At 39.7% G+C, this 27,857-nt stretch overlaps 1 protein-coding gene across 6 annotated transcripts; it reads left to right on the top strand.

Annotated features, from left to right (window-relative positions):
• Nucleotides 1-267: 267 nt before the first annotated feature.
• On the top strand, nt 268-26,591 carry LOC145498331 (GATA-binding factor 2-like). Of its 6 annotated transcripts, none has more exons than XM_081478246.1 (5): nt 268-7,404; nt 19,025-19,900; nt 20,628-20,776; nt 21,437-21,562; nt 23,919-26,591. In XM_081478246.1, exons 2-5 carry the CDS (start codon nt 19,051-19,053, stop codon nt 24,273-24,275), a joined length of 1,482 nt encoding a protein of 493 aa, XP_081334372.1. In that variant the 5' UTR covers nt 268-7,404; nt 19,025-19,050; the 3' UTR covers nt 24,276-26,591. The 6 variants fall into 6 exon arrangements, with proteins under 6 accessions (XP_081334372.1, XP_081334373.1, XP_081334369.1 ...); XM_081478247.1 differs by having other exon boundaries at nt 268-5,069; XM_081478243.1 differs by lacking the exon at nt 268-7,404 and adding an exon at nt 7,414-15,910.
• Nucleotides 26,592-27,857: the final 1,266 nt, after the last annotated feature.

A 27,857-nucleotide genomic window follows, 5' to 3' on the forward strand; every position in this document is an offset into this window, starting at 1 on the left:
CATGGGTTCGAATCCCGTTCAGGCCTGAATTTTTTTCAGGCTTTAATTTCACAACTGTTTCGGTTGTGTGTATAACTGCGATGATCAATCATATCTTCAATATAACTTGTCCAAGAATTTTTAAACTTCAAAAACAGGACCTGAATAGTAGAAAGCACATGCTCGATTTTTTTTCCCATGGCTCCCCTTGCATGATTACTCTGCAGGGATATTTCTTTTTGGAAATTTCCCAAATCCCCGCCCCCCCGCCCCCCCCCCCAAAAAAAAAAATGGGGAAAAAAACTTCCCTTCAAAAAAGTAATTGAATAGAAAACTAACAACGGGGAAATGAAAATAAAGGTTCCAGAGAGTGTTTTACCGCCAATCTCAAATGCAATATCTTTCTATTGGAAAGTCCCCTTGCCTTTCTATTAACTGCTAGGCTTAGAAAGAACAGGGCGAACCTAATTACTAAACTTATCCAGTAGATCTTGAGTTGCGCCGCGCGTTGAATTTTTGTGTTCGATATTTGACCTCCCTCTGTTGGAGTGCCACGTTAAAGGAGCTACGTTAAATATTTCAAGTTCGTCGTTTGCAATCCGTGTTAATCTTCTCCGTCCTTAACCATCTTTGTTCCTTTATGATTCATTATTATCTCTTTGGTGGTTTTCCATCTTAGTAAACTATTATTTTGAAGTTAAATTTCAAAGCAATTAAGCTGGGGGTAACCCTGCGATGGACTAGCATCTCATTCAGGGGGGGAGGGGGAGTAAAAATAATTCTAGTTGCTTCATGGTACAGAAACCGGAGATAAGCGCCGGCCTTGGCTTGTGTGCAAACTTTACCTTTGCCTTTACTTGTCCCCGCTAGGGCGAGAAAAGCTGGTAAATATCAACCGTTTGAACTAATTGTAGGTAGAACTTTTCAGACAGAACTCCTCCCCCTCCCCATAGGGACACTTGTGTTGTGAACAAGGTCTTTTAACTGAGAAATACCACTTCAGGAATGTGATAAACAGTATTGCTTACAATTCGGCGAATGTTCTTCACTCTTATCTAGATGGAGTCGTGGCATCTTGAACAGATTATCGGAATGTGCATGCTTGTTTATTGTTACACAGTCGGCGATTCAAAAGGAGATATCGATTTAATCATGTAAACACTAATAGACAAGATTTGCCTGCGAGACTTCACCGAGACAGAACCGGGAAAAACTTCACGTACCGAGCTTGCTGACGTACATATTTACGTAGAGGAAAAAGACCAAAATAGCCAAAGTATTTCAATAATTTATCAAACAAACTTCAAAGGGAAGTAGCAGAACTGTGTTTTTTGGTTTGGTTTGTTTTGTTGATTCTCCCACTCAATATTTCCTGTTTTTCTTCAAAGTGTTTCAGTCTAGGGAAAAATTCTTCAGCGTTCAATGGACGTAACAACAACAAAACTGAGAACATAGTTGGTTTGTGAGCACGTACATTTTAACCTTTACATCCCAAAGTGATCAATTTTCAAATTCTCGTTGCAATCCCAATGCTTTGCCATAGAAGACAGGTTAGGAGAGTGGTTGTAGTCATCAACTTGGAGATGTTGTCTTGATGTGACATCGAATTCTCAGAACCGTACCCAATAGCAGTTTTTGTAAGTGGGTAAGGAGAAGTTATCAGGAGGAATCAAACGTTATGCCGTCAACACTAATTAGAACTTTCGTGGTTTCTTTTTTTTTTCAAAGTCCGTCACATACTTCCTTAATAATAACCTCTTCTTTTTGTTTCCTATTTTATTAAACTGCATTCCGAGATTTCTTTGGAAATTGTAAGGGATAATTTCTAGGTTTAGCAAGAATAACTTAAACATCATTTAGTTCTTTTAAGCTAAAACGGAAGCCATTCGGTTGTTGAAAGATGTTTCCAAATAGAAGGAAATTACTGATGAGAAATGAAACGGAAATCTATAACTACGCCCATCTGCTTCTGCTCGCTTATGTATTTTCTCGTGAAATCAATGTTTCCCCGGCAATGTTATCCATCATAAAACGACTGTTATGTTAACTTCCGTTTCTCCTTTGGAAAACCGTTATAACCTACAAAGTCAGTCTGGCAGTAAACGCCGGGCTTATTTCATATCATCCTTAACCCAAACCTCACTAGTTCTTTACTTCACCAGCAATTTCCCACCTCTCGCCGACTTTTTTATGTTGTTGTTTTTATTAATGAACTCCTTCCACAGCAATGCAAGGCACGCAGTTTAATGGCGTCCTTGCCATTCAGTGTGCCAAAAATATTCTTCGGCATGCGTTTGTATTTTGTCTAGTTGGAGGCAAGTTGTCACCTTTGGAAAGAAAGAACTTGTGTTTGTTGGGTCAACATTGAGGAATTTTCGTATCAGTTTTCACTAATTTAGGAAAACTCTACAGATGGCGTGGGAAAATGGATTGGGAAATTAGTAAACATTGATTCTATTTGCATGCCCCTTGAAAAAAACCACTAAAATTTCTAATGTGCTTGTGGGCCTTGTCGCCAAAATAACATTTTTATTTTGATGTTCTACAGATATCCACCTTTCTAAACAACACGAAAACTTCGAGCTTCGAAACCGCAGGTCTCAGTGGCCTTGTATTAAAGGGTTCTTCCAGTATTGTTGTTTTTGCTTTTCATTTTTTTAGAAGAAAACTGTTAATACAGAGGTAGATTGTAAATCCAGTAATACCACTGCTATGTTCTTCTCATTGAAGCACATCATGGAATGCATGTAAAGTTTCAAGTGGGAGCTACTTTTCGCTACGCCGACATGTAAATTTCTTTCAAAATTATGTCTGCTGACAATTTGCCACTGTAACAGACGAGAAAAAAAATCGATTTGATACAGATTTGCTCTTCTTAGGTATTAATAACATGATAGTGTTAAAGAGTTCCAAATCTCTGATTAATATACGCCATTACATGTAAGCACCGAGCTAAAACTACTAATTCCTTTTACTAATTTCAATACGATTCTTCTGGTGTAACTTCTGAGAATTTGAAGGTAAATCAACGCAGAAACCTGTTATTGATGATTTTCAATATTCTCCTAATCTTCTGTGTGACAAGATACTTGTGTTGTCAGGAGAATTTGGTCATTGATCGCATTTACGATTTTTTAAAAAAATTGATTTTTAAAATTGCACGTCTGGTAGAAAAATAAAAGATATATTACAACATTTGAACCCGCGTTCTGTCCGTACAAGTATATTTCAAAACGAAACGCTGTTGAAACTGCCTTTGTCTTCACACGAAATTGGTTCCTTTTGAAAAAAAAATGGTTTAATTTACACAAGATTGAAATAATACTTTTCTTTCTTTTTAGCAAATGTCGTTTGTAAAGCGTCGCAACAATTCTTCGTTGCATCAAGGGAGGACAAAAATTTCCATTGATTAAAAACCGAAAAAAATTATTAAAAATTGAGGTCTTAAAGTGGATTTACCAAACCGCACGCGAGTCTGGTCGAACTTAGCACAAAAGATTAGATTGTGTGAAATTGTTATTAAGAAGATGCGGGACTCAGCACGTTTTGTTAAGTTTGCGTTTGTGCAGATTATTTACGCACTAAATAAAACCAGCAGTAGAATTTGTCTTCAATTGAGTGATAAGACGGACAAGCGAGAACGTGTGCAGCGTAGTGTCGCGTGCGTGATGTTACGTTTTTCGCGCGGCTTGCCGCTTGTATGAATGACGCAACTCGCAAAACAGGCAAAAAATATTGCCAACACACTCACGCAAAGGTCAAGTCTGCACGAAAATTATGGACTTCTCTTTGTATAAGGAATTGTTTTTATAGAGTGAGATTGATGAAGGTGCCAGAGATGCTGTCAAAAGAGGCACTTTAAGTGAGATATGTCCCACTGATCTAGCGAAACTAAGATATAAATAACGAGCACAGGATAACTGAACACTGTGTATGTGCGAACTGGAATTTAACTGACTCAAACGAATCTCCAACTTTTTATTCAGTAGAGGGTAAAATTGTTGTGGAAAAATCTTAAATCTTAAAGTTGAATGGTGGCGAAAGAAGAAAACAAAACAAAAAAGGGTTAGGTATACAAACAGAACGGATCGTAAGTTTGCGTTCAATATTTTTAATGTCGAATGTTAGGTTAAGCCTGATAAGATTTCTGTCGCTGACAAGGGAAGGCATTTTGATTCTTAAAAAGGGTTTAAGGAAGTTATTAATCTTATTATTAATACGCCTTTTTCGTCGGTGATGCTTTCACCGTATTTGCTCGCAACATTGAATGGCTTCCAGGAAAATAAAATATATTGACTCATATGTCGAGGTTTTCAACATATATTAAAGGAAAGTTAAAAAATAAAACAGGAAACAAACGCGATATTAGATTTCTGAGTGATCATCTCCTCTTGAGATGAAAACTTCAAAGAAAACAGATAACAGATCGAGAGATATCAAAGCACTTCCAAGGACGACACCGATTTGAGACCATCCGGAAGACGGAATTCGGTAGCCGAATTGTTTATGCAAAGTGCCCCTAACAAGCCAAAACAGAACGTATCAGATTGAGAAATCTAAGGCTTGGCAGGGTTTGTGAAATGTGTTTCCTCCATGAAATATGCATGCCATGATCGTTATCGAAAAACAATGCGATTGCTTCTGTGTTGACAGAGAGCAGAGGTTCGCGTTGATTAATATTGAAAATGAAAATCGCATTCAACTCAAATCACCGCACTTTGTCTAGCTATTCTTTGCACTAATGTTTATGTATTCAACTGATTTCTTCCTTATTAGAAACTAATGCGGCGGAGGAGAAGGGAAAAAAATTGGAACAGTTTGTCTTACTCCAAATTCAAATCCCTACCGCGCCCCGGCCTTTGAAATAAACAAATTAGGGATCATCCGAAAAGTGCTGATATGGTATGATGATTAAAATAAGCGAAGAGTGGTCGCGGATTAACAAAAAAAAGCTTCCTTAAATTGAGTCTTCAAAAGCTTTGCCGGTGCGACACAGGAGATCCTCTGGCCAGTAAAAACTGCCACGCTACAAAATAAACTTAAAAAGCAGAATTTGGTTCTACACGGACGAACGAGGCCGAAAACCTAAGGTGGGAGTTTTAGAACTTTTTTTTTTCCTGTCTTTCCTATCCATGTTGATTGTGTGTCCAGATGAAATAAATGGTAGTCAGTCCATCTTCACAGCTGTAGTCGGACAATATCACATGAACTATCGAACCCTGCCCTCTTCGCTTCAATCTGAGAAGTGAACATATTTTAAATCTCCGCAAAGTTTGCGCTTCATGTAATTCACCCGGCATATCTTATCGATAAAGAAGGCATGAATTTAGAGCAAAAAATTGACGCGTGTAATGTAAGACTTTAAAATTGAAATATCTACTTGTCTGATTAAATATTTTGCAAAGACGTATTTTGCGATATTTTTCTTCCATTCCAAAGATAGGTTTTCTTAAGCGCCATCTTGATAAATTATTGACAAATACATCAATGGTTCGTTTGCACCTATGCTGTTTAATTTAAATCTACATCACTGACTTAAGTTTTGCTTTCATGTCACACCGAGCTCATAAGTGTTCATTGGTATAAAAGCAATTTTTTTTCTAACTAAAACTGGTGTTGTGAAGCCTTGTACGAAGCCATCACTTCGAGTTTTATCTGCGTAGTTTGATATTCATGCAGAGTATGAGGCCGGCTATCGTGATTTTCACGGTATACCCTTGACAAACCTGCATGTAAAAAAAGAGGTTTTATCTTGCAATTAAACCTCACTTGTTAACTTTATTCATGTTTTATATACACTGATCAGATTGAGAAAGCCAAGGGATTATGTTTCGGGGTTTTACGTATCATTACTCATGATCCTCTTAACGGCGTGTAAGCTTGAGATCTAGCCCGGCTTCCTGAACGAGACACCTCGTCAGCACAAAGCACGATTTTCACTCCGACTTCTCGAACGCCTTCCTCTTCCAGAACATTTCTTTCTTTCTTATGGCAAACACCGATGCGTTGATTCGCTGTTTGACCGTCGAAGAGGGCTTAACTGCATAAGTCGGTTTTGTATACTTCAAGACACACATTCCTAGATCCTGCCCCCTTTTGATTGGAATCTACTTTGCACTTTAAAATCGCAAGTACGAGACACTATGTCGATCTTAAAGTACTCAAGCAGGATATCAGAGACTTTAATCCACTTTCTTTGAAATTGAAAAATGGTATTTGGAAACTGTGAATAATTTTTTTAACGCTATCAGGTTCTCTCGCGGCTTGAGTCAGATGAAACTTTTGTCTTTAACTTTGCTTTGTCGTATATTCGGAGATATTTACCGTACATATCGAACAGTCTCAAGATATGAGCCTTGTTATTTCCTTCGACATTTGAGATATGTATTTTTTTTTTTTTACTTTCACATTTATTCGCAAGAAAAATACAGTATAAACGAGGATATCGTCAGAAGCGCGTTTAAATACCAGATCTGGACTTTGGAGAGGAATAATTCTTGAATTTAAAGCCATTACAACGCCTCCGAATGATTGCAAAACAAAACAAGACCCAAATGCGATTCACGGCCCATTCGATAACTTAATGAAAATATCTTTATATCTCCATTAGGTGACACTATTTTTAAAAGGGTAAACTATCGAACAGTACCTTCGATAGAAAGTAAGATTGCTGTGGCAAAAAAGTACAGCAAGAGTAAAATAAGAGAGGCAAGTGAGTGGATGAAATCCTACAATGCGAATTTTTTTGGCTGGCAACATTTACGTCCAAAATGATTTCCAACCTAGAAGGGCGTCAATGTTTTAGTCAACAAAGGTCGTGCACATGTTGGGTTTTAAGGTTTAATCCCGTGAAATCTGACACTAAATGCAGTTAAGCAAAGCCTACAAAAACACTTGTCGTCACGAGCACGCAATTATTTTTTCTGACACGCAAACCTGTGATCGAACTCATGTGGAGAGCGCGAGATCTTTTAATAAACTTGTACAAAAACCGCTTTGCGCCGTATGAAAACTGAGTTCCGCAAATGCCTTGAAAGGTCTTTTAATTCGCTATTTCTAGAGAGCAATGACGCCGTTTTATTTCTTTATATAAAGGAAATAGAAAACGACTTTGATCTTTTCAAACTCGAGTGACCGATGCAACACATCTGCCGCCTCGGAGGCTGGTCACGTGGGTGGATTGCTCGCGCCACTTAACGTCCGCGCGAGATTGGTCGAGCGTCCATGCATAGTAAAACAGTCCCATTACATTATGTGGTTAATATGTTTTATAAATATACGCCGAATGTTTCAATTTCCTCCAGTTAATCGAATCTCTGCTGGTTTAAAACTGCGCCATTGAGATCGAAATATCACAAAAGAAAAATACGAAGTTTCGACTTGATGCTGTATAGCCACAAATTTATTGACGCAAACTTGAATACGGTAAGTTCTGTTATATTTTTTTGTCTTTTATTTCCCTCGTGCTACTTAGCATTTTACATAGCGTTTTCTTTGCCAAGGCAAGTAGTGCAAGAAGTCCTTGTTTATGGGATCAGTTTTGCTTTCAAGTGACCTTTCGGGTCTTTTTCCGCAAATCAAAATTTTATTTTTGACACCTCTCACCTTATTAAACTCGTAAATGCAAACACTTGAATTTTGTATACCTTTGAAGCCAGAGCCTTCACATCAAAGATAACCAAATCATTCACGAAAGCTTCTAATCTTTCCTGAGGTGAGATTCTAGATTTCTGTTATGAAACTTAAGCTTAAATATCTACCTTGAAAATCTAAGATAAACCTAAAGGCACTCTTTAAGATCTTGCATGTTGTTTTAGTGTAATGACACCAGATTGAGGAGTTTTTTGCCGCTCGTTCAACTGAAACAGTTTCGTTCGACAGTAGGAGGAAACGAGTATATAAGTTGACGTTTTAGGAAGGCGTAGAGCAGAAAAAGGAAATGCGTCTTCAAGAGTTCCCCTCCTTCAATCTCTCGCTGACGTTTCAGTTAAAACTGTAGCAAATTAATAAGGAACATTGTTCAACAGCAATTGACAGAGGTAGTTTAATACAGAACGTTTAGCTACACGAAGGAAGCTAGTAAGGTAAAGCATTCAATCAAAGATAACCTTAACAGATTTCTAAATTTAATAATTTATGAAAGCTAAGAGTTATCGTCGAATGGACGATCATGCCGAGTCGTTTTAGAATTTGAAATGCATACTGTCGAATGACCGTTTGCGTGTATTTTATACTGGCCAAACCAAAGCGAGATATTGAGATGACTGTGCTTGCTTACTCTGTTCTATACTCAGCGCAAAATGTGGGCGAAAGTGGCTCGCAATCCTTCTGTTTGCGCACAAGAAGAAAGAAATTCGTCCTTCAAAGCATGCGGTTTTGCATTGATGATGTGCAAAGATCAATGTAATCAGTTACAAATGATGAAATCACTGTTAATAGAATTGAGGAAATTTCCTTTTAAAGAATCTTAAATGAACGCACGCGCGGAATATGAATGGATTATTTGGCGCGGTAAAATGCCAATTGCCTCCGTTTTTTCCGCTTGAATAAAACCGATTGAGACGTGTTCTCGGCCCCAGAGGAGGACAGCAATCAGAACTTTCTAGTTTACAATGAAACCCCGCCTTCGAGGATGGCAAAATACAAATTCACTAAATAACCCATTGGCGTCAGAAGTCTTGGTGGACAAGGCAGAAATTCAAACAATTTCTAATATACAACATATCAATGTCAAAATTGAGGGATCCCGTTACAAGCGCAGCTTTTGTTGAAAACGAAGAACGCCGGCAGCGAAATTGAAGTACAAACGCGAAGATTTGTTCGGTTGTACGGCCATGCAGATGTTTGAGGCATGGCCGCGTTAGTTTTTTGTGCCAAAATACGATGTTTACAAACTCAGCACAGACTCATTAATTTGTTATTATCCAGTCTTTTATTGAGGGATTTTTTTAGATTTAGCTGCCATAGGTGGGCGAATTTGTATACGGAAACAGGATTTGTGGCTCCAAAGTGGCCAGATGGATGCAAGAATTTGCTCAAAAACTGACAATGTCTTTCTAATTAGTCATGCCATCAGTTCGTCTTCGCCAGAAAAACGTCACTTGGATCGACCTTCAAATTTGCGTTTCTTTGGTTTTTGAGGTCTTACAGAAAACCTGACGAAATAAATCACAACCTGTCTCGAGGAATTATCGAGTTGACAAACTCTCTTGTCTTTCCATCCATCTTCGACTCCGCGTGTTAAAATTGTCTTGTTTGCGGCTTTATATCCCGATTATTACAGAAAACAGGGTTCTTGTGTTTCGTAATTAAATTTCAACAGCGCTTTTCAATCAAAATTTTCACCGCATCGAGGATATTTCGGCATAGAGATGATTTTATGATGGGTTTTTTTTCCGTTCTCGAGTAACGCGCGAGAGAATCTCGAGCATGCCTAAGTGACAAAGGAAAGATCGATTTAAAAAGAAATATAACAAGATCACGCGTGATTTGCACCGGATCAATATCCACAGAACCTGCAGTCTGTCAACTCCTCCTGAACCAAAAATTAATAGGCATTCGTTTTTTGGTTATTTGACGCTAAATTTTTGGTTTCCTCCTTCTTGCGTGCTCACTTACCCACCCTCGAGTAATGTCAGCGTGAACAATTTTGATTTCCGCTGGTGGAACATGTAACGCTTTCGTAAAGATACAAGTGTGAAATTTAGCGCTTTTTTTGGTTGTGGATTTTGTTCCGTTCCTTCTGCGAGAAGTTAGCTAAATATGGTTACATTGCGCTCGCAAATACTTGGCTTGCCTTGCCTAACGAATGGATTCAATCAACCAGCGCGTATCCAACTCTCAATACGCGAATTCGGCGCCAATGGTTCGCACGGATGTGACTCGCTAAATCCGTCACAGTTGAGTGACCGTCCATCGTCTTGTGAGGTATTCGCTCTAATTCACACCATTTTGCTCGGTCGATCTGGAGGCATTGCAGGAAATAAATCGGTGGATTTCGCAGAAATCTCAGCTACATCTTGCGTGCTTAGAAGTCGGCACAGTAAAGCATGTGCACGTTAGACAAAGCAGTGAATTAGACCGGTACGCTAGGCGCCGAATTGGCGCCCAAGCGCTCAAGTCGTATAAATAGCATGTAACACTAGCCCGTGCTTTCAAAGTGTACTTTCTGTAGCAGAAAAAAAGTCAGCGATCGCTGGAGCTCGTTGAACAAATAAATCGCCAACGAGGTGAGTAGATTTTGTTTTACTTGAGGAAAGCTAATCGGATTACCTTGTACCTCGGCGGTTTGTGGCGAAAGTTTTTTTGCGAGTTCACCTCAATACGGAGTTCTTTAGTGCGAAGGAACCAAGGTCCTTGGCTTTCCAGTGAACCGCAGCAGTAGTAACAACTTCCAGCCAGTTTTCTGTATACACTAATTTGAAAGAACAAGCTCCCTGTAGTGCTGAAAGATAGATTTTGACTCCGTTTAATCGTACTGATCAATGAAATTGCTGTATCTGTACTATCGCACCAGGAGGTTGATGGGTTTATCTCGATAAGGCTGCAGCTTCGCGCAAGGAATAACAAACTGATTTCTGTAAATACCTACACATCACTTGCAGTGAATATTAATAAAAACCACCCGCCTTATCGTTAAGTGCTGTCGATAATCCAATATCTTAGTTCCGTTCCTCGAATTGGTCGACTTTACAAATTCAAAATCGAACAGCAAAGTTTATGTAGTTTGTAAGACACTGCGAGCGTATTTCGAATGTTATGACACAGCGGTTACGCGTTCTATGTTCGCATTAGCTCCTTGCTAAATTATCAGTCAGTGAAGAAATTATTATCTACGAGCACTATGGCTTTCGAGGGCCAAGAACAGCTGCCTCAATACAAAATTCGCCAAAAGCCTATTATCAGACCATTAGAAATGTGTGAGAGCTTGATGGCTTGGTCATCAGTTATGCATACATTATCACGCACTGCACAAAAGCTGTGCCATTATGAAATTACGTCCATTTTTATACAGACAGCTTTTTTGCCCTCACTTATTCCCGCAGATGCTCCAGGTAAATATTGGAAAAACCACGGACCCCTAATTACAAGACACTTACACGGTTCGATCGAGTGATTGAGCGCGAGGTTTCGCGTTGGCCTATATTGGACCGCTTGTGCTAAACATAGGCGCAAAACTGTTTCGGTTTTCGATTGAGCAATTATCTGTTACCCGTTTGCTACAAGTTACTTAGGTCGCTGTTATTAGCTGCATTATCTTTTGCCATTGATAGGCGGATAACTTGTGTCGCAAAGCCATTATACAAGTACACACAACAAGAATTTGACCAAACGCGAGCGGGTATAGGACAGCAACTCATTCGTCTTACTAGAAATCGTAAAATGCGTTTACGAGAATTCAATTAGTAGCGAAATGAGGCTGGATAGCCGAAGTGATAAAAAATTAATGGCTCAACAAAATTCTTGAATGAGAACCATAATAGTTCACAGCCTATCAAAGGCGCTACTGAAGAAGTTTTGCTTTCGTAACTTTTGCCCATAAAGGGGGTGGGAAATGTTCTCACTTCTGACAATCATATCAGCTTTGGTTTGCGCAAATATCGAGAAATATTTATCCAAGGCTCCCTTTGAATAAACAATTATTACCATCAAATCACCGAGTTATTGAGTTTTACGCCAAAAGGGTGGGAAATCAGAACAGACGACACAAAATGAATTATTTAGTGCACTTATTTGGCAATAAATTCTAGGCTGCAAACCAGAACATTTTCCACCATGTGGTCGGCTTAAAAGGTGAGAAACGATTCGTGGACGAAGAAAGCACCGAAAAAAAATATTGTGGACGAGATCCGCAGGGCTTATTTCGAGCCGGTTTCCTTCCAAGGCCGTGAGAATTGTTTCAACATTGGTAGGTAAAAATTCATATCGTTCAGTATCAAGCGTAGATCCAAAATGTGATAATTATGCAATTATCAATTTTAGATAGAGTGATTGATAAGTTGGAGCAAGCCTCCCTGTCATGAGCTTCAACAGAGGTAGGTATTAAGAGGGAGCGTGGCTCGCTATATCGAGAGGTGAATGGCATTTCCGGCTGCAAACCACGAGCGCATTTATCTAGTTCCCGCGAGAATTTACACTTTCCGCTACGTTTGCAGCAAAGTCGGAGAGAAGTTGTTTCGAGGAGCAGTGTGCTAAGTAAATAAACGTCTGGGACAGGAACTGAGAAACGCTCCGAACACAAACTTGATTGTTAAGGGGCTATCACAGTTGAGAAATCAAAGACACCGACAACCGACTCACTGTCGCCACTATGACCCTCAAAGAATTTTCCCATTAGGCCAAAAATGCTATTTCACACGGTTACTTCTGCAAGAACAACGGCAATGAACAGCCCAGCTTCCAAAGGCTTTCCCTGAGGGCTCGCGCCCGTCTAAAACTCTTCCGCTCAAAGACGTTTCGCGCTTTCTTCATCGAGGCTTCATACTACGCCCAGAAACCATACGTGCCCACGTTTGTCAAATAAGCACAGTTGTAGTCGAAGAACAATGCCAATGAGTGTTCCGGGTCACTCGCCCCTAAAATTTAAGCAAATTGAGAAGATAAAAGAGTCACTGAGTTTTAGAAACTTGTATTCTTCTTGATGGGCAGTAGCACGCGTCTGTCTTTGTTCCTAGCCGGGTTGTCGCGACTTGCTTGAGGGGAACGTTCGTCAACCGAGAAACCCTCTTTGATTAAACTTTGTTTCGTATCTGTTTCTTACTGTGATCTCTTGGTCGGCTACCAAGTTTCCTGATTGCGTTCCTAGGAAAGCGATAAGGAAATAGGCAAACTTCTCTTAAATTTTATCGAATTATACACAATAGTCTTTTTATTTTTTAACACCATTTGCAAACAAACAGCTCACGCAATGAAGTGAATCTTTTCAAGCGGAACACTTATGAGCGAGTTCTGTACGTCTTGGGTATTAACATCTCTCGTCTGTAACCATAACATATAATTGCTACTTCGTTTATCTGTTCTTACGTATTGTAATTTTAGTGAACTTATCCTCCTTAGATTGCGGCGGATTATTTGCTTTTACAAATGTTTAAAATCACAAAGGAACATGCTACAACAAATAGAAACGAGATATGTTTTTCTCGTCTCACCATCGTTCTCATATGATAACGCGCTTTTCAAAGTTCAAGAGTATTTCGAGTTCCTTCAATAACTGCTCCGAATCCGCTTATAAAAGCTTCGCAGTTAAGACATTTAACCCGAAATTGGCTTGCCGTACAAGTCTTGTCTAAAGTAATCCTTCTTGGAGAGCCGTTTAGGGACGCCAAGTGGATCAAATACATTTGTCAATCACGAAAACTCTTTAGGACACAGACTCGCGTGCTCCAGTGACCACCGCAAGTCGTTTCGCTTTGTAATTTTCAACCCCTCCGCAGCGAAATGATGAATTTTAAGGACTAGTAAATTGCTTATTACTGATAAGACATTTTTCGTGCCCACAATGAGCTTACAAGCAGAAAATTTGCATGCAGAGGCTAGCAATTCGGGCGTTTACCGACTCGTGCCATACCGATAGAGCTTAGGGAAGGTCCAGCGCGAAATTATTTCCAAACTATCTTCTTTCACATTTCGAGGATTTAGAGTTTCTTGGTTAATTTCTTTGTAAAGTATATCCGGACCAATATCTCCTCAGTTTAAACTCCCTCCCGATTTTACAAGTTGCTTAGTTAGCTCATTGTTATGTAAATTCTGCGTGTGTCAAATGTGAGACCTAGATTTATCGTTTTTTGTTCGTGAGTTTTTGTTGGGTTAACCTTTTGTTGGTTTTCCGTGCCAGATAACGATTCTGTTTATGTGAGCGAGATTTGTTAGTTTAGTTAAGAGTTGTGCTGGTCATTATTAATACTGAACAGTAGAAGAATATGACTACAGTAGTTTCCTTTTTTATACCAAAAAAAAAAATCGAATTATTGCTCGGGGTCACCGAGTAAACGAGGCAAGATTTTGCGCGTAAATCTATTTTTAAACTCTCGATATATCTATTCGGAAGCACTATCGCAGATATAGATGTACCTTGTGTTAACAGCATAAAACGTATAGCTTAAAAGTCATTGCAATTGATTGTTTCTTCGATATTGGACCGAGCTAAAGATAGAAATAGTAAGAGTGATCTCGTATGTAGCCAAGTACAAGCGAAGACTGATTTCCTGTTTGTCAACTGCTTATGGCAATCCTATTTGAGGTATTAAAAGCTAAGCTTAACTTAGATAAAGGGACTAGGAAAAACGCAAGTAGCTTTGTAGATCCTGAGCGGGATTTCAACAGTTTCAAGTGAAATTAACCATGTCTCACTTGTGTGGTACGAAACGGATCTGATTCAGGCGATACTGGTTCATGTCTGTTCACAACGGCCGTTGCGATTGTCGACTCGACAACAAAACGATGTCTGTAACAGTTACCTATTTTCCCCCACAAGCGGAAAAAAAACCATCAACCGCTCGTCTGTTTTAAACTTTTTAATCATCGACTTAATATTTTGTCCACAACTACGGATACGCTGCTATTTAAGTACAATGACACCCCAACTGATTGTTTCTAAATGCGTTTTGAAGCCGTTTTAGCCACAATTTTTGCCTCTTTGTACAGATTCCTGCGGTCGAACAACACGCTCTTTCATACTGTCAGCATTATTCTCATTTCCTTCGACAGCGTTTCCTGTGTAGAATTGAACACCTTTTCATTTTGAATAAAAAACAGCTTCTAGCCCTCCAACGTTGAAACAGTTAGTAACTAAAATCAAAGTTACCTACCGCCGATCAATGGTTCTCACAGATGGTTTTATCCATAAAAATTCCTGCATGCACGGCGACTCCACAAAGCCTGTAGCTTTCGATATTCATCTGATGTACAACCGATATATCTCGCAGCTTTAAATTGTCTTGGCGCTATGAAAATATATCACTTTACGATCTTTGTTTTGGTGCATCGAAAGATCTGTTTTCCCTTGTTTTTATGCAACACGTTGCATGTTGTGTGAGAACAACTTCACACGTCAACCAGCACGCGAGCCCAAATTCTCTGTATTGCCGACAGTTCTCTATGCCTGCAAGTTTAGCTAGCGTTTATGGTTTTAATCCGTTTTTATCACGATTCAATGCTTTATCAGTTTGCCCTGTCGAGAGCGCTTTAAAGCCCTACAGTTCGGTTTCCAGATATAAAATCGATCGCGGACATTAAACTTGTTTTAGCGATTAACTGATACAGTGTACCAAACCTGCACAGTATGCAAGCAAGATACGACACCCCCTACATCAGATAAAGCTAAACGGAGTTTCCTGTTTGGGAAAGTTTTCAAATTATCACCCTTCTTTCACGGGCCTCAAAGTCTACTCTACCCACGAACCATCGACGGCCATATCGAGCTGTATCTTGGTCTGTTGTGGTGGGCGGTGGCTTTGAGAGCTCACGGATTTCCAAAGATTAATTTTTCAAAACAGGACGAGAATGCGTAATAAACAGTTGTGTGTTTTCAGAAATCAGAAATGCAATCATGCATGCTGGCGATTATACAAAAGATTTCATCGCCACCGTACACAAAGGAAAATGGGAACATTTCACTGATAACCTCTTTCCTCTTTTGACTTATCTCTCCAGCAAAGCAATGCTTGTGTGTTTTACGGATTTAGTCTAGCGCAATGTGTAAAGATAGATATATCTAGTTAGCTACCGTGTGAGTCGCACAGTGTTTGTCGGCGCCGGCTCCTCGCAGCTCCGTACAGTCTCGGCGCGTAGCAACTGTTAAAAAGTCTCAAAGTAGCCGGGAACTTCAGCATGTCTTTGGAGAACGTTAACCGGGAGACCTGCATCTTGGGGAGTCTCTGTCCTCTCGTGTTCGGAAGAGCTGTGCCCGAGGGCTTTCGAACTCCTCTTCCTGGTAAATTTTTCATGTTCTTAATTTAGATAGGTATCCTTACTGTACAACGGACCCAGGCAGTTAAGACCAACCGGCGCAGCCACCCAAATAAATCCATCAAACAGAGACATACTTCAGTGAAGTAGACATTTTAATCCCTGGCATTGTATAGAGACAACAAACATTTTTCCTCCTTCAAAGTGAAAGGCTGATGATTTTTTTTTTCTCTTGAAAGTTGCGTTTAATTGAACAAACCGCACACGCAATGGCACTTGTGGGAAATCGCCGAATATAAATCATTTATGAAAAAGTTATTTCTTTCTGCACAGCTAAGTAATTCAATTTCTCGATCTTAATTGCGATAAAATAGGTTTATTCAATTCTGAACACCTAGCGCTCTTAAAAACTCATAATTACGTTATATTTTAATAGAGGGCTTAGAAACCTTTAAGTTTTTCAAGCGCTTACTATTTCGTGCCCTTGACTAAAAGTGTTTTCTCATGGGCAACGCATTTCATTTGTTGAATTAAATACACTAATTTTTTTCGAAAACTATTATTCTTTTTCATAAAAGGGTTATCTTTATTTCTTGTTGTCCTAAAGAGTTTTGGCTTTAAACATTTATGACTTATAATGGAAAATAATTGAAATGTTGATACCGCCACAACGGAGAGGAAATATTAAGAAACTATTTTGAGCGGTTCAAGGGCATCACGTAAAGAGAAATTTCTCACATTTATTGAAGCGGAGCGGAAAGGGGTCGATTTCATGTTCGTTTCGTTTGGCACGTGGGCATGTGGCCCTTAACCGCACCAAGTAAACAGCCTGTCTTCGGTTTGATTGTATTTCTTTCCTGTGCCCGCAGGTGGGACTAAGAAATTTTAATGATTCAGCATTTATGAAAGAGGGAAAAATTATTTTCGCTGCAAGCACCAGTTGTCCGTTAATATTAGTAGCTATGGATTTCAATATCATTTCACGAGTGTGATTCTTGTGGTAAACATTGAACATTTGGATCGCTCTCACTGCAGAGTGTAAATTGCATGATCGATTCGGTCTTATCACACATTTCAAACTCTGCACTGTCTTGGTAATCGTCGTGATTATAGCGATTATGTTTATTGCTTGTTTACGAATTTCTGCTGCTTCGTGATTAGAAAAGTATAAATATTATCATTATTCTAGACACAAACTCTGCTGGAATTCGATCAACGATTAAAGAAGCGATTTACAAATCAGGAGCTCTTTCTCCTTGGCGCACCACGCATCAAACACCCATATCTCCTCCGGAGGTCGGGAAGCACTTCGTGATCTTCATCTCGAGTTGTCGAGATCTCGTTTTAACAGGCTGCAAACTAGCGTCTTGCTGTCTGCAAACCCTAACGCCATGCACGCAAATCATCAACATTGTTGAACATTTGAAACTCTGATAACACCAGCCAATTACATTGTCATTCTATTCATACTTCGCGCGAAAGGTCACCCTCGATGAATAATAGCATGTTAGTGCGACTAGAAACCGAATTCAGTAGCGTTTGTGGCGAAGTGTTTTACGACAGTTCGGAGCCACCGAGTGCAATAAGGCCTTAATTTATTTCCCATCATCCCTAAAGAGGTTTTCGTTTGCAAACATTTACACTGATAACAAGCCCTGAAATACGCAATAAAATCTTTGCGGAGCTTATCTTTTGTTATCGGCTCTATCTTGCGGTCACGTTCCACCTGTCGTAACAATGAACTTAACCCGGGAGCCAATCAGTGCTCGGCATTAGATAATTAGTTGTACAGCGAAGCACCCATGTTGTTTTTCTTTGCTCTGTGATGGCGGATGCGCCCATCAAGACGAGCACCGCTTGATCAAATAGTCTTCAGCAAACATTCACAACGGGATGTTTTCTCGGGACGTCATGGAAAATCACTCGGGCATCACTAATGCGGATCACAAAGCCGTTAATTTTTGCTCGTCAAATAGGATATTATTTATCGCTTGTAAGAAAAGTATATAATGATAACAAATGCAGTCAAAGAGGTTGATTTTACAGAGATAAGTGAGGAATCCCTTGCCCCGGATCTAAATTCAAATCTGACTTTGAAGAGTTACGTATTTCAACTACGCAGGCACGAAACCAAAATGTGTTAGGAGATCAAACCGGGCGTCCTTCTGCTTTTTACGCGCGTCCGTCACGTGTTTTCGATGCTAAACAGAGCTCACGTGAAATACTATTGCCGCTAATTTACTGTTTGAAAACTTTACATGGCACCCAGCCGCGTGATTGACAGTTCACTTTAGCCGAAGAATTGATTGTTTGATTTGTGTACCAATGAAGTTTTGAATGGAAGAGAGAATCTAACAAAATGTCAACCAGCGCGCCAGGCGATTGGCTGAGCGGCTGACCTGTCACTCCTAATGTGTATACAAGCAGGTTTGTTGGCGCCAACCAAGCGGGAGTGAACTTCAGCCTGGTTTGCTTACAAAACCTTTCAAATATTGTTTGAATATAACCAGACACCACATCTCAGCTTGTGCATTGCGGGGTTTATCCTATAAGACTCAACACTGTGGCTATTTACAAAACACGTTAAGGTTCTTCAACGACCCACTACGCGCGAAGTACTGGATTTTCACGAGGTGCGCACAACGGATCAAAGTCTCAGGACATTTTTTTTTTTCTCGCTCTCTCTCACTCTTCTGCCCGGCGTCACGTACAAACGAAGTTCCGCGATGCCTAACAAAGCTAATGTCTCGCACTTAATTTTAGCGCCTTATCTACCCAATCATCATTCCCTACAGCTTCGGAGATCTCCCTTTGTGTGTTAGGAGCCCTGGAGAAATTCCATATCTATTTGAATAGCTTCTAAAGATTTCTAGAGTGTATTCATCAGATAAGTCGTGCTAGCTTCATTTTACTTGTAAAACTGTGAATAGAGACTTCCGTTTGATGATGCACGTTAGTTTTTGACGTCTTGCACCGTTCGCCGAATTTCCCATTGAATATAATGCCAGGACAATGAAATTCCTCTTGCCTATTATTTCCTGAAGTTATTGTTATGGGACTTATTAAACCATTTAAATATATGCCACTCTGTCAGTTTTGTGTTCTATTTGCGTTGAGCAACACCTCTGTTCTCTTGAAGGTTTCTCGCGACTTGGCATTCTGAAGATGGAAGCGGTCAACCCTGAACACAGATGGATTCACCCAGCCGTTAGCCAACAACACGAAGGCGCTCATGGCAGCGACAGAATGCAGCCTTCTGTCTCGAACTGCGCAGCAAACAACATGAATTTGGTTGAAACGAACCAACTTCTTCCTCCAGACGAAGTGGACGTTTTCTTTCACCACCTAGACAGCTCGGGAAACGCACCAAATTGGTCGTACACTCCCGGCGGTCGGGCCTACCGCCCGTCAATGTGCCAAATGGCCGCGCACGGTGCTACAGCTTTTCAAGATCCTCAAAGCCAATCTGGACAAGGAAGCTGTAGCCGGGTGTTCTTGCCAACCGCTCGCGTTCCACCAGGTCAGGTTTGTCGTCCTCATTTCCACACTCCGATCCAGTGGATTGAAAGCAAGCCAGCGCCGGGACTCATGTCGCACGGTTGTTCCACCGCTACTCCACCGTCGGTTTGGTGTCCTTCGTTCCAGCAGGGCCATCGTCCAAGTCCCGTGCCTGTTTCCATGCCTCCTTCGGCAGTTTCGGGCTCCATGTCATTGTCTCACAGCTCGGCGCATTTATTCCCCTTCCCGCCAACACCGCCAAAGGATATAAACTCTGGCGAGAGCGGAGTAATGGGCAGCGATATTTTCAGCTACGGTAGTGAAGAGAAGGCACGTTTGAAAGCCGGAATGCCGCTTGTTTCCCCGAGACCCGACACGGCTCCTTTCACGGGCGCTCTCCCACATTACGTTGGTTCAGAGCTTAATATGTCCTCTTTCGGACCACTGCCTGGTTTGCCCGGGCTAATGGCGAATAGAAACTTTCCTAGAACCAGAACCAAGAGCCGATCGAACTCAGGTTAGTACGGATTTACAGTCGAGCAAACAAAAACTAATCGCCAAATCGAATTATCTCCAAAATGCCACTTTCCTGGTGAGATTAGCGTTCTTTCCTTCCACAAAAGCTGCGGGAGTTGAAGTTTTTCTCTCCGCAAAATTTCTTTTATGCCCGTTCTAATTTGGAGGCACTAATTATGCCCCTAAATAAACCTAATTACTGTGCGGTAATGTTCACCGTTGAAACGTCCTGTACTTGCGGCATTCCTGCTTTCAGAGACTCCTTAAATATATATGTGTGTGTTTTTCTTATCTTTCCTTTTTAGTTTTATATGTTTTAGTTTAGATTTAGAACGGTAACCACTGCGCAAAGATGTGTTCGACACAGTCCCTGTTAGAACGTCATGTTATAACGTTTTGCTCTCGCGAAGTGAAGAGAGTTGTATTACAGAATTGCCATAAGAAAGTCATAAAATCTGGCAAAGGAGGATAGACTTATCTCAATGTAAGACGCGTATGTTGTCGTAAAGAATGACCTTTTAGGAAAAGTGTTTACCAGAAGGAACTCGACTCCAATCCGTCTTCTAAGGCTAAACACATGCACACTACATGTAAAAGCCGGGCACACATTTGTTTTTATTTTGATGATTTTATTCCGAATTTCTCGCGAGTGGTTACCATAGAGGAAAGTAGAAAATCCTCGAAACGCGGATACAAGCTGATCTTGGCTTCTTCGTCTTTTCAACCAGCGGATGGGCGCGAATGTGTGAATTGTGGCGCTACTTCAACCCCGCTTTGGCGGAGAGATGGTGGAGGACATTACCTCTGCAACGCCTGTGGATTGTACCACAAGATGAATGGAGCCAGCCGTCCTCTCATAAAACCTAAACGAAGATTGGTGAGTCGACTGGTATGAGGCCTTTGAATCACACGTAACTCTAGCTAGAAGGCTCTTTTAATTTCAGTTCTTTTTCAGTTACATACGTTGCAATTGGAATCTTTCTACGTTAGTCGTGGTATTAAGCTAATTTTCAAGTTGTCGCTAAAGGTTTTGACGGTCGACATTTGATGCGTTCACAATCGTTGACAGCAAAGAGTGTGAAAATTTTCAAAGCCCTTTCAATATTAATTGCTAACTAAAAGACTCGATGAGATGAATGTAGCGGACAGATAGCCCGAGTAGAATTTTTCAGAGGCGCAGGAATTTTTAATTTTATTTATCTTAATGGTCTTCCATATGGGGAATTTGATTAAAATTTTAAGCGTGATGCATAATTTGCCAATTAGAGCTTTCATGCTTCTTTTTGCGTAAAATCGGGCTATTTTGCAGACAGACGTTGTATAAATTACGCCTAACACGTAACTGCGACTTGTCAACGCCTCTAATGAAACTCTAAATGCTTTTGATGGCGCAAGAAATCCCCTGCGAGGAACTTCGCATTCAGAGTTTATTTGCGATCACTGTTGAGGGACTTCCTAAGCGCTTTTCTCTTTTCGGGAACCGTGAGGTTTTCTTTCTTAGTTCTAATTTGCTTTTCTCTTTTTTTGTTTCAAACAGTCGGCAGCCCGCAGAGCTGGGACATCTTGTGCTAATTGTCATACCACACAGACTACACTCTGGCGACGCAACCAAAACGGAGACCCAGTTTGCAACGCGTGTGGACTGTACTGGAAACTCCACGCGGTAAGTGGAACGTGCGTGGCCGCGCGCGCGTGCTTAAAAAACACTTTACTTCGTGTTCTGTTTGAGAGGACAGGATTTCTTGTGGAAAAGAAAAGCGTCGAATCGAATGTAATAAGCGTAAAAGATAAGATATTCGTTGATAACTGGCGGGTTGCTTGATTTATTTATCACACGATCAGAAATTCGTTTATCCTTAATGACTTAGAAACGATAAACAAACAGAGTTTTAAGACGTTCAGAGAAGCGAATTTCCTTCGTTTTAGATAAGAAATTTCCGAATGCAATCGCTCTTCTGTTCGTGTACAATTTCTTTTATTTTCTCCTCAGCCGTTTGCCATCGAGGAAATAAAATTCAAATCAAGAATGCAAATGAACTGGTCGTTTTATGTATTGAATAAAATGTGAATCGCTCTTTTGACGAACAATCTCTTGGTGCGTTCGCTGAGATCTTCCCCAGCTGTTGCCAAAGCCGTTATGTGTGATGATTATATTTTATTACAAAGCTCATCAATTAGTCTTTAGCAAAGTTGGGGTAATTTCATCTCAATTTCCGGTTGAGTTATTTTGAGTAAAAGCTTAATGTGCTGTGCTTTTGGGTTTCCGATTTTTTTTTTGCGAGGCTTGTAAATATTTTTACATGTTCAATGACTTTTGTTTGGCTTTGCGTGGCAGAAGTATTTCACATGGCGCGCGGGCTGCGAGCAAATAGTGGAGTTTTTGTTTTGCTTTGTGTACATTCGTAATTTCTTTTACACGATTCAAAAACATAGCTTCGACACCTTCTCAATGGAGAAAAGCTGCAGTTTCCATGCTAATTAATGTTAATGTATTAAACTTTAATGACTTGTGTGTCCGTTAAACACCGAAAAACTCACATTTCCTGCGGTAATTTAATTGTCAGCCTTCAAGCCTTCTGCTGGGGAAAAGGGCCTTTGTGTTCTCGCTTGAATTTTAACTGAGCACATCAACTTGTCGGTTATATCGAGTTAATAGCTTCCTTTTATACCTTGGCGGGAATTGAATTTTCGGCTGTTTCCTGTGCATTACGAAGATAATGAGACTTTAATATTTGCTGTGTTATCGGGCTTTCAATAAGTCAAGAAACAAATGTCTTGAATTTTCAGCTTTCAAATAAACGCCAAGACCGTAATTGTGGTTAAAAAAATACTTTTGTCTGATTATGTATTAGGTAATCACACTGGCTTCCTTCAACTTTTTTGTGTAGTCGCGGGTCTTTTTATTTTTAGCGTTGTCTTAACATATAATGAGTTACAAGCATGAATTTTTAATTTCAAAACTTGAAATGTTTTTTATCAGCCTCCCGTGAATGGATTTTAAAGTATGGTGCACGCACACACACAGAACCCGTTCAATTTAAAAAGCACAATTAATTTAATGTTTAGAATAGTGATTTTGAATCTCGCTTTAAACACGGAAAGACATAAAATGGCTTTTCAATGGTCAAACAAGGATCTTTGGTATTTTAAACCCAGGACCACCTGCCTCTCTCTTTTGTATTTCTGTTAAAAGGCCGCGGTAAAATGTAGACTGAAAACGTATGGCTTTCCAAGACAAGAAAAGGGCTCCTTTGTTTCATAAAAACGCGGCTTGGCAGAAAAGAAAGAAATTCAACGAATAACAAGTGGTTGCCACGAAACCAGTTAAATTCGAGACGATTCCATTCGGGAAATTTTCCTCAAGACCGTTTTAGCAATTGTCATTATAGTTCTTTTTAATAAAATGCACATTCGCAAACAATGGAGAGAAAAGGAGGTTGTCGGCAAGCGGGAAATTGCCATTGATACTGCTGCGTGTTTAAACTGGCGATTTTTCGCCTGTTGAAGTGAATTGAGTTATTGGTTTAAAACGTCACAAGAACACAGCAGATTTTCTGCACAGGCTTACACAATTAAGTTCGATGAAAATCGAAACTTTCGCCTTTCTATTTCACTTCATAGTCTAATCCAATTTCCGTTCGTAATGGTGGAAAATTGAGAGTGCACTTACTCGCTTTTACAAGTCACGAAATTATCGGATTTTGCGGTTGGAAGTTTTTTAAAAGTTTCCTTTTTGTCTTTAAGTTCGTTTCACACTTGGCTTAGCCAGCAGATATTCAAACATTGATCGGTTTTTGTTCAGTGATTTTTTTTTTTCGACAGCTGAGAGCGCCGAGCACAGTGCGCTTTAGAAAGATTTGTTAAACTTCTGTAGATTAATTGAACATTTTCTCACTTCGAACCGAAGACAAATTTAGACTACTGGGTAGTTTACGCAAGGGATTAGTGGCTACACACTTCCCCTCGTCAATTGCTAGGGACTTCTCGACTAATTCTGGTTTTCTCTTTTCCTTTCAAAGGTGAACCGACCGCTCTCCATGAAGAAGGATGGCATCCAGACGCGAAACAGAAAAGTTTCTTCAAAGAACAAGAACAAGTCTAAGGGTGTAAAACAAGAACAGAAACATGGCAGCGAAGACAAACTCATGAGCAGCCGAGATTCCATGCCTAACATCAGTCAAGGCAGTTCAGTATCCAGTATGATCAGCCCAGTTATTAGTCCTACAATTCATACTCCGACCGCGTTTTCAAGGCCGTCCATGACGGGTTTACCCACGCTTCACCCGGGTCTATACGGGCCGCTTATTCCTGCTCCGACTTCGAATCCGTCAAGTTATTTACCTGCTCCTCCAGCTGTCTCGATAAACGCCTCTTAGGAAAAACTACGACAAGACTAGCTGCCGTGACGTCTTCAAGGAAAGAGAAAAACATTTAATTAGTGCGAGAAAAGCGTCTCTGCATGCTATGAAACGACAGGCAGTTCTTGCTGAACAAGTTCCGCCGAAGAAAACGTACTCGTCGCTCGCCCGCCCGCCCCTCCGTCCGTCCTTCGGAGCCAAGTTCTATTGTAATTACAAATTTTCCCGTGTATCTGTACATCAATTAGAACTTTCACCCGCAGAAAGGCCGGGAAAGAAAACATAAAAAGGAAAACGGACACAAGTTAAGTTGAATGTGGTGCGTACCTTAGTAAATGTTCCCGTCGTATTAAAGTTCTCGTCCGTTTCACGTGTGGAATAGCCATACGAGAATTAAATAAGACTCGCTGAGAAGAAAAGTTGGGTTGGAAAAACTAGCAAGAAGAGCGATTCGGTTGTGTACAAATTGAAGGTTTTGCGATGTTGTTCTTTTTCTGCAGTTTTGGACAGGTTAAATATTGTACAAGTTCGTGATAAGATTAGGTGTTGCGCTGTGGAAGTTAACTTTCTTTCAGATAAAGCCGCCCTGCTTGCGACATGATAAAAAGGTCCTCATATTTGATTTCATGATATTTGTGTGTAATTAAAAGATTTATCGTGCACTCGTATATCGCTTCTTGTCTCAAGGCTCAAAAATCCGTGAGATATGAGACCGTATCGCTCTGAAAGGAAAATATACGCTGTAAATATTAAACTTGGAAAATAACTGAATCTATTCATGCAGGTTATGTTATCAACACAGATTTCTTCTACTGTTCATTCTGGAAATCGTCAAAGAAAGATTATCTCTCTTGTTGCTCATGTAGTTATTTCTATCTTTTAGCGTTCGTTGAATTATAAATCATGTTTTCCATCTTCTCTCTTGTAAAACCTGTATGAAGGTCATTGCTTTGTCATTCGCTATGTTAGCGATCGAGAATAGTATAATTATAATTATTATATCTAAATATATGAACATTGAGACTCAAAAAACTTAACTAAATAAAGTGAAATCCACTGGAAAATTGTCTGGTATTTCTTCATTTATTGAATACTAGGAAGCCACGATTTTTACAGCTTCTTGTACGAAAAGTTACTAAAACTCTAACGCCCTTCTGGTATTGTGATTTCTGTATTTAATGTTGGAAAAGCAGCAATAGGAAATAATTCAGTTCAAAGCTTAAAATATTTTGAAACCTCAAACTATCTTTCGAGAGATTTTGCAAGAGGCAAACAAGTGAATCTTCTTCGATATTTGTAACTTCATTTCGCTGCTACGAGCAACGAAAACAAAGGCAAACTGAAGGTGTAAATTAGCCCTAATATTTTCAATTAGAGCAAAGAAATCCTGAGACATCAAATCACTCTTACAGAGGTCAATATTTTGTTGTTTTTGCAGAGTTTGAATGGTGGAAAAATCATAATGGCGAAACATGAGAGAAAAATGACATCACTCGCTCAATTTACAGCTTTTGCTCAGCTGAATTTGTTGCCATTTGCCTACAAAAGTTTCAATGATTAATAATTGGGCTATATGATGGTATAAACAGTGCTTCCTAATCGCCTTTCAACAGGAATTAAATTATAATTTAAATCGATGTGTGACACAAACATTAAGAAGCTGACTTTTTGTTGTTTTGCAAACTACATTGAAAAGTCTTGATTTACGATTCGTCCACTGTTAGCCAACTTTTTGCTGATGAGTATAACTTAACATAGATGTTTGGCCCTCGCTCAATGGCATACAAAAACCAACCGTTTGATAATCGCAAGAATTCAATTTTTGAATCTCTCAAAGTCGGCTCTTTCGTTTGAATTTTGAGCCATGTTTCTGTCCAAATACAAAAACTGATTACATTCTGCTAACAAGTCATTAAAACCGAACCGAAACCTTACACTTTTTTATCAAAATCACTTTAAAACTGAACACACTTTAAAGTCTTCTTTCTATTTAACGAACAGGTTTCCAAACTAATTCAAATCCGCAAACAGATATAAACATAACTAAGATTTCGTGCAAAAACTACATACCGAAAACCTTCCCTGTTTAAAAGGGCAAGAGCCGAGGGCAAATCCTTAGACGAAAAGACGACATTTCCCAACCCACGCTAACCGCACCTTTGCCGGCTCGCAAAAGAATAGCTAAATCAAATCATCTGGTCCCTTTAGTGCTGTCGTTTGTCCAAGAAAGGGTGCGGGTCTTTTTGCGAAAGTTTTAGGTGCTCGAATAGAAATGACGATTAAAAAGACAAGTGATTTCATTCAAACAAACGGGTGAATTTTGTTTTTCTCAAGTCGTGCAACCGTCGAAGCTGGATAAATTATTCAGATAGACAAAATAACCTGTACTTTCTCTGCAAATGGATGATAAAAGAATTGACATATTGTATTTCTAGAATGAAGACCTTTTAAACGAAAACAGATCATAACATTGCTGACACAATGTAAAACGGATGATAAAAATAAATGCAGCGATTTAGCGACAGAAAGAAAAACCCTTTCAACGTAGGAAAGGGTTTAGCTCGCTCGCGACAACTCAACGGAATCGTTAAACAGCGAAAACAACACATGTACGTGAGTAAGAATAGAGTATATCTACTCTAGCTATAAACATTATTTACACAGCCAAATTTATTTCATTATATCGACGACAAGGGAATGATTTCTGGGGGTGACATTTCTTTGGATCGCTATCGCAGAGCTTTCATGAAAAACAAAAAAGAAAACAACCCTCTATTGTACCCGAATGCTATTTGTGGAAAGCCATGAAGCGGTGTTTTCGTTTAAGGTAAACGCAAAATTGACGTGTTGTAAGCTTTTTTTGGTTACATGTGTTTTAAATATGGTGAAATCAAAAGGATATCACGATCTGAAGTGACTTTCATGTCAGAATTACTTTCTCCGATATATTATCGAACTGATAGCGCTTGTGTTCTACTGAATTTCTTTTTTCTTTCCTGCCAAATATTTCAAAATGTTCAGCATTCGCGATAAAATGATTAGATTGATCTTGATTTAGGCGAGAATTTGAAGAAGTTCTTTTATTTACCTATAATTTCAAGATAGAAGAAATATTAGTAAGAGAGGTTTCAATTCGAAAAAAAAAATCACAATTTATTGGTAGTTCCTGTCCATAGAAAACCCAATCAAATTTTCTTCGCCTTTAGTGGCATAAAAGAGAAAGCGGATTCACAGGGGCTCTTTTCAAGGACATCAGAAGACATCAAGACAAATTCGCGTTTTGTTTTTTTTTTCTTTAAGTCTAGACTTTCATCTCCTGTACATAAGCTTTCGATAGCGCCTATAAAAAGTTTTTGATTGTCAGTTCGGAACCGCTCTCGTCGAACACCCATTTACTGGCTTATCAACAAGTCCATCGCCATTGAATGCGTTCGAACTGGAAGTAGCTTGACATGTTGTCAACAGCACGCACGAACGCTACGCCAATACGCGACGCCGTAATGAACGAGATTCATAATCGCGATATTCCTAAAAGATTCGCACGAAAAGCGTTATCTCCATCAAGATAACGCCGAAATGAGTATTTCCTACACCTGTGTT

Source organism: Orbicella franksi, chromosome 9 (genome assembly GCF_964199315.1).
Source record: "Orbicella franksi chromosome 9, jaOrbFran1.1, whole genome shotgun sequence".
NCBI lineage: Eukaryota > Metazoa > Cnidaria > Anthozoa > Scleractinia > Merulinidae > Orbicella > Orbicella franksi.

What these genes read in the sequence shown, in the direction of transcription:
- LOC145498331 (XM_081478243.1), top strand. Translation starts at nt 15,808, where the DNA reads ATGTCTTTGGAGAACGTTAACCGGGAGACCTGCATCTTGGGGAGTCTC. An exon ending in CAAGAGCCGATCGAACTCAG is followed by an intron (nt 19,901 to 20,627) that starts GTTAGTACGGAT and finishes CTTTTCAACCAG; the next exon opens with CGGATGGGCGCGAATGTGTG. An exon ending in TAAAACCTAAACGAAGATTG is followed by an intron (nt 20,777 to 21,436) that starts GTGAGTCGACTG and finishes TGTTTCAAACAG; the next exon opens with TCGGCAGCCCGCAGAGCTGG.